At 39.4% G+C, this 15366-nt stretch overlaps 1 protein-coding gene across 1 annotated transcript in view; it reads left to right on the top strand.

Annotated features, from left to right (window-relative positions):
- Positions 1-15366, top strand: part of LOC129224035 (RING finger protein nhl-1-like) — a gene marked incomplete in the record, with an annotated part of 53195 nt that overhangs the window by 32131 nt on the left and 5698 nt on the right. Inside the window, 5 exon segments of the mRNA XM_054858433.1 lie at positions 1561-1947; positions 2257-2490; positions 3417-3840; positions 5946-6227; positions 14156-14436. Coding sequence (XP_054714408.1) covers positions 1561-1947; positions 2257-2490; positions 3417-3840; positions 5946-6227; positions 14156-14436 — 1608 coding nt within the window.

The raw sequence follows: 15366 nt of genomic DNA, 5'->3' as shown, positions 1-15366 counted from the left end.
CTATTTAACATAATCCTCCGATAATAATTAGCGGAGATATCAATTAAAAACTATTAATTATAAAGCTTGGATTTCGACATAAAATCCCTATTTTTCGAAGGCTTTCCTCCATTCAAATTATTATTCAGTGCTTCATCTCAACTTTCCGCAGCAACGCTTTTATTAAAATGTATAGCGGTGAAGAAAATCATTGAGATGAAAGATCTGTTGCCATTTTTTTTTCTCGAATATGAACAGGTAAAATTCTTGTTTTTGTTTTGCGGCTTTTCCTGTAATCAGGGGATTTAAAATGTTTACTTTTTGGGGGTTTTCCGCAATCTGCCGCACAATTTCACTGACTTTTTTTTTTTTTGGTTCAAGCCTGAGTGTTGAACTCGCGTCACTTGACATAACTTTTATTTTCGAGGTGGACCGTGCAAAGCCGGGCGACGCAGCTAGTCATACTATTAAAAACTGAGAACTCTATGTACTATCAACCTATATATCAAAGTATGTCACTGTAACTTCTTCCGAATGTCAGAGAATTGCCGACCGAACCAGGTATCGATAGATTCGTAATTTTTCTGTCATCATGTTTAGGCAGTTTTCGTTTACCAACGACTTAAACTAGCGGAGATATTAATTAAAACGTTCATTCTCAAAGACGTTTCTACCGCTCAAAGGAAAGCTCACACTGCCAAAGCCTACCCTTGGAACTTTTTTTTTTCCAAGGTAGTGTTTTTCTCGCCTCTGTAAAACTAAAATCGTCTTTTCTACTGCTTATATTGTCTCTGATGGATGATGATAAGAGTCCTTACAAAATTGACCGTGGCTTGAGAATGCGACAACTCTGGAACGAACAGGAAGTTGTGCTTTACAACACCGATTATCTTTGCAGCTAAAGATTCTAAAGCATAGGCGTAGCATTTGAATGAAAACATCTTGCAAAGTTTAAGTGTATTTTAATGATTATTACCTGATGGCATCATGTTAACATGCTTATCCATTCGTGCTACGTGCATACATATTTTACCTGATGGTTTTATGTTAACATTTTTATCAGCTTGAGGTTTAGTGCATGCATACATTAGATTACCTGATGACTTAAATCAACATTTTTATCAGCTTGAGGTTTAGTGCTTGCATACATTACCTGATGACTTAAATCAACATGCTAATCAACGTGTGCTCAGTGCATGCAAACTTTACTTTACCTGATGTCATCATGTTAACATGCTTATTAACTTGTGCTAAGTGCATACCTATTTTACCTGATGGTTTTATGTTAACATTTTTATCAGCTTCAGGTTCAGTGCATGCATACATTAGATAATCTGATGGTTTTATGTTAACATTTGTAAGAGCTTGAGGTTTAGTGCATGTATGCATAAGATAACCTGATGGCTTTACGTCAACATCGTGTGCTCGGGGCATACATACTTTACTTTACCTGACGGCTGTATGTTAACATGTTTTTCAATATCGACTCATGCTAAGTGCATATATATGTTTCTTTACCGTATTGCTTTACGTAAACGTGGTTACCAACTTTTGCTAAGTGCACTTAAACTCTACTCTCAGGCCACCGAATCGACCATTTCTAACTAAATCGTCATCTCTGGAACACGACGAGCCAGAACGTCGAACAACGACCACTTCAACCCTAGCTTCTAAACGGAACGAGGAACGACCGCGCCTAAGGTTGAACATCCCTCCGCGAGCTGCAACTCCACCCAGCAGTTCGAGCAGCAGCAGCAGCAGCAGCGAGAGTGACGGCGAAGCTGCTGAACACGAAGCTGCCAGAAAAGGAGACATCAGTCCGTCGGTCAACACCCTCCTTGCCAGGAGTGCCCAGGCTCGCAAGCAGAGCGCATCCACTCAAGCGAGGATCTTGGGACAAGACAACAAAGAAAGGAGGAGCTGGAGAGATGCTATACGAAAGGAGGAGGAACCAGTAGTGTCTTCAAGGTAGGTTTACTGTAGTGAATTGCAATATTTTCAAAAGATAAAATATCTTTTTTTTTCTCCTTCTTTCTGAGTAATAATCAAAAACTACCATTTTGAACATGCACCTCCGCAACATATGTCGATGCTTACTGCGCCGTGCCATGGCACAGTAGAAATGAAAAAAAAAAAAACTTTTTTTTTAATTAGTCGAAATGCCGCCCCCTGGCGAGATCCACTCCTGCCAACCCCTAGTTACGCTAGTGCCCTTTGCTTCTCACTGGCTCAATTTCGCCTAAAGTGACTGCTAAAAAATGGCATTTCCTTTAACAGGAGAAAGACATCCGCTGCGATTGAGCCAGAAGCACGAAATTCGAAATACTCCAGCATACTGGACAGAACACGTCGATCCAGCATAACTTCGCCAACTACTGGTGGAAGTCGAACAGCAGCAAGGGATTTAAGCCCCGAGGACAGCTATACAGCCAGAAGGAATCGTATTGCTCGAAGCAAGAGTTCACACGATCTCTACCCCGCTGAGGATGACAACGAAGAGGACACGTTGAGGTAGGCATTGAAAGTTCTTCCTGAAGACTACAGAAATGTTATTTTGCAGAAATGTGGCATCACTAAGGACGCGGAATTGAATGCGAATATTTTTAAATTGTTAAGTTATGTTGTTGTTGTCGTGTGCCAGCTAGGCTGGCAATGTGGGGTGCGCAGCTTCACTTTTCCAACTGTACCGTAATTTGGTGTGAAGTCCGACTTCCACAGTACACACATGCCATAGGGACCCGTCTATAGGGAAGGCAACCATTAACAGCATAACAACACATTCACACAAAGGAAGGACTTCTCTGACCACTAGACAAGACAGGCGTAAGGTTATGTGTCGGATCTTTTTATGCTAAACAGCGTTAATTGCAAAATTAGAAGAAAGGAAATGTTGCTGATTGATTTTTTTTTTTTTTTTTTTGGTAACTGTAGAACTATTGAACTAACGTAGCAAATGTTCGGATTCACCAACTGATTCCAACCTCAATTAGACACCCAAACTATTTTCTGGAGCCTTATTCAAGCAATCAGAAGGTTACAATCGGTAATTAAGTATCTGACGCTTCGAGATGAGATAAAAGGTAAAGGAAGTAAACCTGTAGGCTTGAAACCACGGTCCTACATCATGTGACCTCTCATCGGGGCATTCCTGAATATGACCTGCAATAGAACATAACTTGAATCTCAGTTTCAGCTATCTCACATTAATTAAAATGTTTTTCTGAAGTTCTTAAAGCATATTATCAAAAATAAATAACAATAATAATAATTGTCATAATAAATTTTGCATTTAATGATGAAGCATGACAGAAATTTTAATGAATGTGCAGTTAAGTAATGCAATGCAAGTTCTATTGGTTTACATTTTGGCAACTAACCAATAAAAAATTTTTATTGTGTTTCACATTTTTTTGAAAAGTGTATCTTTTATTTTCTAGTGCAATCAGAAACCGTTACCGCACTCGAAGGACACAAGACAAAAGTCCAGAAGAGCCTCCAGTTCCTCACAGTTGGTCTCAGTACTTGAAAAACAAATATGGCGCTGGCGGAAGGGCGGCAACTACAGGAAGTGGACTCGTGCGCTCCATGACTTCCGCTTCCCTGGCAGCCCCCAGAAGCGGAACTGACAGTTCGGATGACGACCATCCCCCGAGAAGGCGGGATTATGGGAGGAATCGAGGGGACAGCAGCTCCCCGAGAGGCTTCAGCATGCCAAGGAGAACTTACATGCAGAAGGGAAAGACCTCCCTTAAATTTGGCTCGAGGGGGACTGAGAATGGACACTTCACGTGGCCTCGAGGAGTTTGCGTCGGGCCCGACAACACAATTGTTGTTGCTGATAGCAACAATCACAGAGTTCAGGTGAGAAGTTAAACTTTTCTAATTTTACTAGAAAGTCCCCCGTCAAGGTAGGACGAATGAAAATTGCTTCTACTCTTCTACATTTGAACGAAGCAATTGCCTGTTTGGTGATATTTTGATAGTTGAAATTTTAACCGGAACTCCAGTGAAGGAACCCTAAACTTCAGTGGATAGCGTTAATTTTCAACCGCTTTTTCGTTTCTTCATTCCTCTGAAATGACTGTCTTACCAGTAAAACAGTTAAGTGACCGGATCGAGTTCAGCCTTGTCACAACAAAGCCTTTTCTTGCATGTCAAACATTACCAAAATATATTATCAGATGATCATGCAGTGGCGCGAGTTTCATTGTTGAAACTCGCGGTTACTCGATCATCGGCTATTGTTTATATGAGGATTGTAATGTTTACCTCCCTGTATAAATATCCATACAACTATACTGTGTTCACGGGAAAGATGGACTATAGTCGGGCAAATCTAACCTGGTAGCACTGGGAAGTCTATGCAGAACCTGATCACAGTATCACACATAACGTTGCCACGTTAGATTTGCCCAAACTTTAAATGTAAATAAAGACATACGCCATTTGGCTTCATCAACCACGTGTTTAGCGTGTTAAATAACAAATCAGCTCCAAGAAGACGGCGAGTATTGGTTTACTTTCATGTTACAGAGAAAGCCCCCAAAAGCAAACCTTCTACTGTTCACCTCTGAGAAGTTGAGCTATGACCTTGAGCAAGTCCATTTCTTTCAAGGGAGAGCAATCAGTGAGAAGAGGAATTGTTAGGCGCAGAGTTGCGCTACCATTGCAACCCTTTTATTGGCGAGAAAATCCTGTACCGCTTGCTACCTATTACCCGAATTATATTGTTTGCCAAATAGGGAATAACACTGCAAACTAAATCCGCAAGCAGAGCTCAACTTGTCAGAGGTAGACAGTCGCAGTTTATTTGTTTACTTTCGATCTATCTTTTCGCTGGACAGAGTTTGCGTCCAAACGATTCTTAAATTGAAAACTTGTTTGGTAATTCGGAACTTTAAGAAAGAATATTTTTCTTTATTAACACATGAAAACGACTCGATGCTTCAAGCGTCAAAGTTGTCCACCAATAGCAATAACACATGCCAAGCAACTTTATGGCTGCAGAATTGAAATATGCTTAACTTAAGTTATCCACCATAATGGAAGGTACTTCCCCATTCTGCTTCACAACTTTGAGTGGAAAACTGTTTGATGGACTTGACAATTTAGATTTTCTGATGTTTCGTGGGAAATCTTTTGCTTAAGAGCAAAATTCACAAAATTTATCGATTACTCAAAAACGTTTAGTTTTTTGTGTAAAAATCGCTAATGGAACGTTGTTTGGATGCTATTTAGTTCGATCGCTACAACATTAAAGTTTGGCAAATTGAAAAGAATCGACTTTCCAATGGTATTCTAATGCAGTCATTATAACGAATTAAGGCATATTTTTTGTTGAAAACCTCCTTATTATACCTACTGTCATTTTCTCTAGCTCAGATGACACGCGTAAGGTTCCACTGCCCAGAGAGCACAACATGTTACACCTATAAGTTAGAGACGTCACTGTGAGTCATAAAAGTCACAGTTGCAAAGTGATGGAATTGTGACGTCTCAAATGCGTTATAACGTGCCACATTTGCATTAGTCATTGTGCTATACGGGAATCGTATCTCATACTAAACAGTAGTCTATGTAACAAGAATCGGCGTGTCATGGCCGAATAAGTTTCCCACTCTCCATCCTTTTCCCCTTCTGGTTGTCATGGTTACAGCTTTTTTCCAACGTTACTTTTGCAAATGTTATGTGTTTCGAAAGCAACGTAGGGGTTGAGGGGAGAGTGGGAAAATTATTTGGCCTTGATACGCCGATTCTCGTTGCATAGACTATAATTCTTTTTGAACTGACGAGGGCACTACTATAAAAACATTTTCAAAACTTTGTTCTAGAAACAAAAGAAAGAAAGAAACAAGGGTTTTATTATTCTGAATTATTATCTTTTAAAACGGTGATATCATTTTTAAGAATAAAAAAGATGAGGAAAAGTATAGGTTACTAATTATTTGTCTTCTAAATTTTTGCAGGTATTCAGCGGCAATGGCAAATTCCTCCACTCTTTCGGCAGTTATGGGACGGGTGAAGGAGAGTTCGATTCCCCCGCTGCGGTCACCTGCAACCGAATCGGTCAGTATGTCGTGTCCGATCGCTACAACCACCGACTTCAGGTGTTCGATTCCACAGGAAGATTCGTCAGGGCGTTCGGAGGGGAAGGTCGCGCAGACGGGAAATTCAGCTATCCCTGGGGAGTGGCCACCGACAATCTGGGATTCGTGTATGTCTGTGATAAAGATAATCACAGAATACAGGTATTGTTACAAATTCTGTAAATAGTAATTATTTTTATGATTAATTTGTTGTAATTTGGCTGATTTTGACGTTTATTCCATTATCTTTCATCTAAAAATGTCTTAGTAACGTAACCTGTAAAAAGTTTCTTGTAATAAACACACAACCCCCCTTACATTCGAATGAAGTATTTGGTCCCCCCCTCCCCCATTTCTGAATGATAAGATTTGCGAATGGAATAAAAAGAAAATATGAGAAATTGGTAGAACTTTGTAGAAATTTCTGAATGGAATACTTCGGAAACTTTTCTAGGATTTATAAATAGCCACGGCCAGCAGCGTGACCAGTTAGTCTCGTTTCAGTCGTTGCTCTGGAAAGTGTGTATTAGCCTTTCCGCTGCGTTTTTGCGTATTTTGATGTAAATACGTGTGTCACCGTTGAGTTTACAGTGGTAATTGATCTTGCCTAATTGCTATGGTTAATTTAGCAGTTGCTAACGATATTTCTTGTACACAGTTGTAAATAAATCACCTGTGTTTTCTCAAGATCTGTGTCATCATTTCGAAGAAAGTTTGAAATTGCACCGGATCCTTAACAGTATGTCATTCAACGTAATTTTTTTATAGTAATATTGCAACAGGTGGCGAACGAATTATCCTTGCTTGCCCCTTTCCAAAACTGTTTTATTACCTTCAAGAGATAGAATTTTTGACTGTAGCTTAGCGGTTGCTCCAATTTTCTTGTTTTTGTGTTGTCATTATTTTGTGTTCTTTGTTGTTTTTCAAAATCTTGTTTCAGTCTACAAGGTCCATTCCAAAAGTAATGCAATTATTTTCTTTAAAGTAATTTATTGAACAGATTTGCACAAACACTTAAAATTCTTCAAAGTAATGTCCTTGGGCCTCTACACATTTTTTCCAGCGTCTCTGCCATGACTGGTAAGAGCCCTGAAAGGCGTTTTTGGGGACCTCGCCCAAGGTCTTCGTCACGGCTGATTGGATCTCTTCTATGGATGAAATACGGATTTCTTCAGGTCTGCCTTAATGCGAGGGAACAAAAAGAAGTCTACCGGGGCGATGTCAGGACTATAGGGGGGTCAGGACAGCGTTTTCACCTAGTGTTTAGCTAGGAACGTGCGGAATCGCAGCGCGTTGTGGCAAGGCGCTTCGGCACGGCCTTTCCTCATCACTAAATCTTGAGTAACAATGCAAAACACGGCAGTAGAAGACATATTCAGAGTTCATTGGCAACCATCATAGTGGTCAATCAATGGTCAAAGTCCAACAATTGACGAACACGAGCCACATTATTGTCGGTTTTGCTGGTTGATGGCAGCCGAGAGCGTTGTTCGTCTTGAACCTCTTCCCGGCCCTCTTTACAGGTCTTTGACCACCTCAAAACTTGTGAGTAAGACAGAGAAGAGCCCTCGTAAGCCTCACGAATCATTTTGTTAGTCTCCTCAAGAGATTTTGTTGGTTTAGCAACAAAACTCAATCGCGTTCCATTTCTTCCTTGACACGGTCGGTGCGCAGAGGTTAATATTAACTGACGTCCAGTCACTGCCACAGCTCGGAGAACATTGAGAACGGTTTTCCGGAAAACCTTAAGGTCCCCCCGACCTAACCCAAGTAGTTTGATTCCACTCCGACCGTTAAAAGCGGGCCGGGAAATTCAATTGCATTACTTTCGGAATATATCTTGTATTTTTCGGTTAGTTAATTCAAAATTACGTTTATTTATTCATTTATACAAAAGATTTGAAACTTTTGGGTCCTCTTTTATATTTTAAACTGTTTTGCATTTTTCGTATTTTTTTTTTTAAATTCTCTTTCGACTCCCGCACTATTGTTTGGCGCAGTATAGCCTCTTTGATTATGCTCTTGCGCCTCAAAATTCAGTAGAACCAACCAACCAACTTTGTCCCCCAGCCTTGGAGTCAAGTCCTTTTGACTTAGTGGTGAAACACTAGATTAGCATTACAAAGGTACGCAAATGTGTACCCGGTGTGTATTTTACGGATATTTTCACAGCTTTCTACCTGAAAACTCTGGTTCGAGCAAACTCTGCAGCGAGGAGTAGAATTTCCCCTTTGATTTTTGAGCAATCACGAAGTGCTTACTATACTCACTTGGCAAATGTTGATGTTGCTCTGATATTTCAGATTGCAATGACAGCGGTTGTTTATAATATTTATTTAGAGAGCGAAACTTTCGTTTTCATAGATGCATATCGGTTGCGGTTTGGTTTTTTTAATATTTTTTTTCAGAGCTTAACTCAAGCATACCTTATTTAAAAAAATAGGATTTTTTTGTGTAAAATTGAGTTTTTAAAGAAAAAAACACCTGTATAAATGAACTTAAGCAGCAAAACTTCATCTAAATTTTCAGATTACTAATTCCCATCAATTAAGTTAGATAAGAAATGGAAATATCTATTCTAGAAAGTCATCAGTCATCATATGACGCGTGCACATTTCTTGGCCATTTCCATTCTATTCCATTAGTAGAAACAAGGACCCGAACGAGTAGTGTTGAATCTGAACTGTAAATATTTAGTAATCGAGTAAGGCCTTGGCCATTTGTTTAACTTTTTATTTCTTCGTTTGGAAACAGAGGAGTTTTCTTAAAATTCGCAACTCCAATAAACAATAGGGGCGCTGCAGTCACTGTCTAATGGCGGATGAAAAAGGTAAAACAAACGCACGCCGTAACTTGTGACTTGCTTTGACGCTTAGTGAATGACAGTAATTTTTCATCGTGTTTGTGTTAGTTTTGTTTTCTATTCTTCTGAAATTACATTACACCATAAACTCTCTGAAGCCTTGTAATTTACACCAAAGAAAACACGTGGAATGGAATGTTTTACCTTTTTCTTTAGTTTTGTTAGTCACCGCCAGGTAGCGTATTCGGGCTCTGGAGTTGTGAATTGATGGAACAAAGTTTTTAGTTTAGTTTTAGCAAGTTCATTTATGTTTGTCACAGCAATAGATGGTTTTTACCTGCAAATGTTTTATTAATGTGTATTAAAGTATTGCGTTTAAATTGCACATGAGTTCTTGATTGAGCTTTAGGAACATCGATCCCGAGTAAAGTTTTTAATCGGTTTCCAACAAGTAGGGTCCAATCGCCATTCGTGATTGCGAAAAACATAATTTGTATTCAAGACGTCAAAATTCAAATGTAAGCTGCTTTTTATTAATTTTTTTTTCATTATTATTTTTACTTCCTTTTACAAAAAAGGAAGGATTGTATTCGCGAAAAAAAATTTCACTCAAAAATCGACCTTAATTTCCATTTTGCTGAGCCCAGAATGAATGTTAAGCTTTTTTTTTTCGACTCGACCACACGTGGATAAGTGCCTAAGAACGTATAGACACGCGAAATATCCATTTTGACGATTCCCGAGTTAGTTACAACGAGTTTTCTCGTGACGTCTGTATGTACGTACGTATGTACGTATGTGCGGATTTGCGTATGTGCGGATGTGTGTATGTATGTCGCATAACTAAAGAACGGTATGTCCTAGAAAGTTGAAATTTGGTACGTAGACTTCTAGTGGTGTCCAGTTGTGTACCTCCCCTTTTGGTTGCATTTGGATGTTCTAAAGGGGGTCTTTTGCCCCTTTTTGGGGGGAAATCATTGTTAATTTCGATATAAACTCAAGTGGTGCTATAATTTGGCGGACACTTGGCGATATATCGCCAGTCTTTAGGTCGCCAAATTTTGTCGCCAACCTAGCGACTAATTTGGCGATTTTTTTTCTTAAATCTGGTTTCAATTTGGCCACTGTTGGTGATAATTAGAGAGTAAGCTATTGAATCACATTCAAGTTACCAATAATGGGAAAATGACATTGAATTGGAGTAAAAGCAAGTCATGTGAGGCGCACATCAGCTCCTTTTAAATCATAGTTTTGCATTACCGGCACCAAATCCGGACATTTTCCAAATCCGGACGGTTGAGTGAAATCCGGTCGTCTAGTAACCCTAAAGTAATGTCTTCATAAGATGCTGCAACGAACGCTACATACAATTGTAAGAGAAAAGTATTTCATGCATTTTACTTAATGTGACATAAAGAGCCCCAAATGATTAAGCATAACGAGCAAAAAGGAGAGATAATGAGTGAAGGTCGAAAATAGCGAGTTCCGAAGAAGAAAAAAAAACATCGAGTACCAACGAGACGAGGACAAATTAGAGACGAAAAAGTGTGCCATTTAAAAGGAGCAACACGATGACACAGTTTTCGTTACTTCCCATCGAGAGACAGGAGCGGGATTACTTACTCAATCGAGTAAAATATAAATTCTTTCTCGAGGTGAATGAAGAAATAGCGTAATCACTCTCCTCCAATTATTTTTGGTGCTTGGGAGATTTTCTTTATCTTGCACTCACTGACGATCAGGGTTGCCAAATTTAAGAACTGTAAATACGGGACCGGGCTTCTAGGAGTGAAGGGGGGGGGGTGATATTTTTGAGGTTGATGGCAATTAATGGATATGGTGTATTTTTAAGGGATGCTTCCCAACGTAGAACGTCTCTTCATGATAAATCTGAAATATTCAATCGTGTTCGTAATAAAGCATTAAATATTACAAAATGTCTTACAAAGTATAAAACTTGCTTTCATTGCGATTGACGATATATTTCCAACATTAGTCAATGAGCAAAGAGGAAGCTATCATTCGGTTCCTCACGGGCTGTCACCAAAACAAAAACTAAATTAAAACAAAATATTTTTTGTTGTTTGCTGCCACAATTTTCTTATTGCTCATTATTTCACATTTTTTATTTTACTTTTATTTTTTCCCTTAAAATAATGTCTCGTTTTGTTAAATATTGTTATTAGCTATAATACGGGACTTTAGCCGTCCCGTATGGAAGTTCCCCGGGACGCGGGACAATTTTTCAAAATACGGGACTGTCCCTTGAAATCCGGGATGTCTGGCAACCCTGCTGACGATGTCGTTTTTATTTCCGAAGATAAAAAAGTTTCAAATTTCCTCACACACTGTGTGTGTGTGTGTGTGTGTTAGCGTGTGTGTACGCGAATGTTTACATCATCGTTTAAAACACTAATCTACAAAGCTAGGAGGGAACATTGAGCGGTTTTGTCATTCTCTTCAACTGTGGAAGATGATTGTTTACTCAGTGTGGACTTTTTTTTTCTTTTTTATTCCAGCACTGAATTGAAATAAACTTTTTTTTTTCGTGGTGGAGAAATATCGTATTCATCCATCTCCAATGGGGTCGTTTCCAAAATTTTAAAAGAATTTTTTTCTGAAGGAGCATGCTTAAGAACATAGGATCTGACCATTTTTTAAATAATTTGACTAAGTTTGATATTTAAAAAAATATATTTCAATCGGTGCGCTTTTATTGTTTACGTTTCTGCAGATGACATCACAAATGATGAAATGCCATTCACAGAGCACAATATTTAATTCGCTTCTTTACTGACAACTTCTTTACTGTGTTGGCAACGATATGACTGATAGCAAGCGTAATGCTCAATATTTAATTCGCTTCTTGGTTATCATAACGTGGAAATGCGGTAGACAGATGCGCCAAAGTACATCATGCGTGACGTCATAAAGACCACGCCTTATTTTCAAATCGAGCATGCAAAAAAATGAATTAAAAATTAAGCGTTGGGAAAATTAAAGTTTTTTCTCGTTGGATATTATTATTATTATTATTATCATTGCTTATTCTATCAATTTTAGTGACTAAAAGTAGTACTTTTGACTAAAGGAAACAACCCCATTCTTTCAGCTTTTTTTTTATTTCATTTATTTATTTTTTAACACCCACGCATGATTTCGTCTTTGTTTCCGAAGATGGAAAAGTCTTAAATTCCGTCGCTAATTTCTGTTAACATCATCCACGTCTGTATCTCGTCATAGAACGTTAACATACAAATGTAGCAGAGTGCGTTGAGCAGTCTGTTTTCATTAAAAAAAAAATTTCACTTTAATATGAGAATGCATAAAGAAACACATTTTCAAAAAAGAAAGAAAAGAAAATATTCCTAGATGACTTCACTTAGTTCTGCTGCTTCCTGAAATTCTTCTCCATTTTTCTCCTATTAAACCTGCGAATATCATGTCTCCAACGACACTGTGGTCGCTACCTTGGTCTTTTCTTAACCGTTAAAATGTTCAAATGGAAAGTTTAAATGGAATAATGTATATTAGGTGTATCCTAATATGCATTATTCAATGCTTCTCTGCGTCGTGTCGTCTGAAGTTTTTGCACAATTTTTCTCGTCGATATTCTAGTTCCTGAAGCATAAGAGAAAACAATACATTGCAGATAAATGTATGTATACAGCGTGTTCCTGTTTAACCACCAGCAAGACCTTTATTTTCGCAACCGTTAAGCTTAATGCATACTTCCAATTGCAAAAGTGATCAAAATAACGGTGCACACAGAGTTAAGATATGAAACGTTTGAAAAGCAAAAATCCTTCAGTCTAGAAATACAAAATCTCACTCGCATAGTCCCCAAATCCCCTACATCGCATTTAAGGAAATCAAAAGCATTAAAAAAAACAATTCGATCACAAAACATTTGACAATAGTACCTATTGGGGGGAAAATGCTTCAATAAATCACTCCGGCGAGATTACTCTGGGGGTATCGTCCGGAGTTTTAGCCCTCAATTGCCGTGGGAGAAGAGAAGGGATTCTAGTACCATGCAAACTCCGTCCCCTCACCACCACAAGACAATCTTACCCGATCTATTGCAGCGATCCTGACGGAAAAGTGAAAATTTTAAACCTTTTTTAGATGTTGCAGATGCCCCACTCACAGAAGATTCCCTCATTCATAGATGTAGCATAACTAGATGCACAACTCCCGTAGCGGTCTCCGCCGACCACCAGATTGAACGGGGAGGATAAGCGAATCTTCAAAGTAAACGGCAAAAGCTGTTTGCGTCATATAAACGAAAGGCATCCTGCATCCGCCGCTTGAACTTTCACAATAAGCATTTTCTTATTTAAATTTCCCTCTCCACTTTCTTTTTTTTTTTTTTTTAATAACTCTTCCGAAAGCTTGCCCGTTTACTGGTTGGTCTCGCTGCCCATGGCACCGGTTTTTTCGTTGTGAATAGTTAATACTGCATCGATGTATTTCTCTCCTGTATACTTTATGGTTTGAATCGTAGACTAATAATAAGAGTAGACCGAGCTTTCTCATTCTTACTGATGAAGAAAATTGGTTCATAGATGTATCATGTGACTAGTGAAAGGGCTTGGCGATGACTTTGGCAGCATGGTTGCTAGATGGCAGCATTATCTATAGTTTGGCACTCGGCATGCATTTTAAGACAATGTGTTTTCATTAAAAAAAACTTCCAGGTGCAGAGAGTGAACTGTTTTTCTTTTAGTTATGCATTATTTTGACATTAGTAATAGTTTTTGATCAGTTTTCGGTAACTTTTATTTCACTTGGAGCTGTCAGCGTTGGCGTGAACGAAATGGCGTAAACGTTTTGCGTTAACGCAAAAATGTACTAATCGGTATCTTAAATTGAAACTGTAGGTAAAAATCTTACCGTTTGCTGATTCTTCTTGGTCGCTTGCATCTTTTATTGCTTAGAGAGTTATTGAAATTGACTAAAGAAAATACACAATACTATCTAAACGAAAAACTCACTATATTAACAAAATATTTACAACTTAGAATAACAAATTTACAAATCGGACTCCATAAAAGATCATTCTTCCGTGTTCCATCAATTCTATTTATTTTATTTCGCGCTGGCGTTGATCGTCTGCTGCGATTAACGCCCGCTGTTGCTAGGATATCCACCAGTCACATGGTTTGGTTTATGAGCAGCAAAAGGGTTGCCATATCTCGGTCTACTCTTATTATTAGTCTATGGTTTGAATTTAATATTGGTTCTGAATGGTCAAGCACCAAAATAACAGCTTCCCTTCCTACAGGTGTTCCAGGGCGACGGCACGTTCGTGACCAAGTTCGGTGGAGGTCCGGGTCACCGACCCGGGGAGCTCCACCACCCCCACTACGTGGCCGTGAGCACGACGAGCCGCGTGGTGGTGAGCGACGCAGACAACCACCGCGTCCAGGCCTTCGACGTCAACGGCCGCCTGCTCAGCACGTTCGGGACCGAGGGCGGGGAGGAGTCACAGTTCAAGTACCCGAGGGGCGTGGCAGTGGACGAGCAGGGATACCTCGTCGTCGGGGACAGCGGGAACAACCGGATACAGGTGAGAGCAGACGATAAATTGATCATCATCCAGGGCCGGCTCCAGCAGTTTTGCCGCCCTAAGCGATATTGGCAAGTACCACCCCCCCCCCCCCCCCATTAAATAGTAATAGTAATATGAAATTATAATATATTAATAAAATAAAAATAATAGTAACGTGCGTTATTAAAGTGAGTTTCTAGGTAAATTCCAAACTGGGTTTTGCATATCCAAGCACTGGTTCCCACTTTAAATTATCTGTTTAGCATTAAAGTAGTGCATCTTTTGGTACAGAAACAAATACTGACATTTTCAAAAGACTTAAATCGCGCAATTTGCTGCCTCTAAAATTGAGTTGAATTTCTAGTTAAATTCTCAAGTATGTCTTACATATCCATTCACACAAGCACTGGTACACATCAATTACCAAAGGGACCTCTGGCCCTTAAACTATGAAGGGCTGCGTGCCAGGCGTCCTGCCTTCAGAAGACAACACAATAGATGGTGATGCCATCTATGGACAGTTCGAGAATTTAAAACCAGGCCAGGAGCCGAATAACTCTCTGGTCTGACACCCCCAGAGGTATCGTTTCACTTGGAGGACATTGTGACCACGAGCATATTTAGCCCAGTCACCATTAATGACGACAGTGGATCTTCGACCAGTGAGGATCGAACCCGAGACCCTCCGGCCCCAAGTCCAATGCCTTACCGATCAGGCCACCCCGGCCCCCACTGGTACACATTCTTTTTTTTTCATTATTGTGAAGCAGTAAATCTTATGGCACTGAAACAAATATTCATACTCTAAATTTTAAAAAAATGTTTCAATTTCGACATTTGCTGCCCCTAAAATCTTCCGCTATAGGCGGCCACCTAGGTCACCTACCCCTGGAGCCGGGCCTGATCATCATTTCACTGCACGAAAATTTCAAAACGTCAGAGAA

This window comes from Uloborus diversus, chromosome 6 (assembly GCF_026930045.1).
Source record: "Uloborus diversus isolate 005 chromosome 6, Udiv.v.3.1, whole genome shotgun sequence".
Lineage (NCBI taxonomy): Eukaryota > Metazoa > Arthropoda > Arachnida > Araneae > Uloboridae > Uloborus > Uloborus diversus.
The sequence above is the reverse complement of the archived record's forward strand: the minus strand, read 5'-3'. Positions and strand labels throughout refer to the sequence as shown.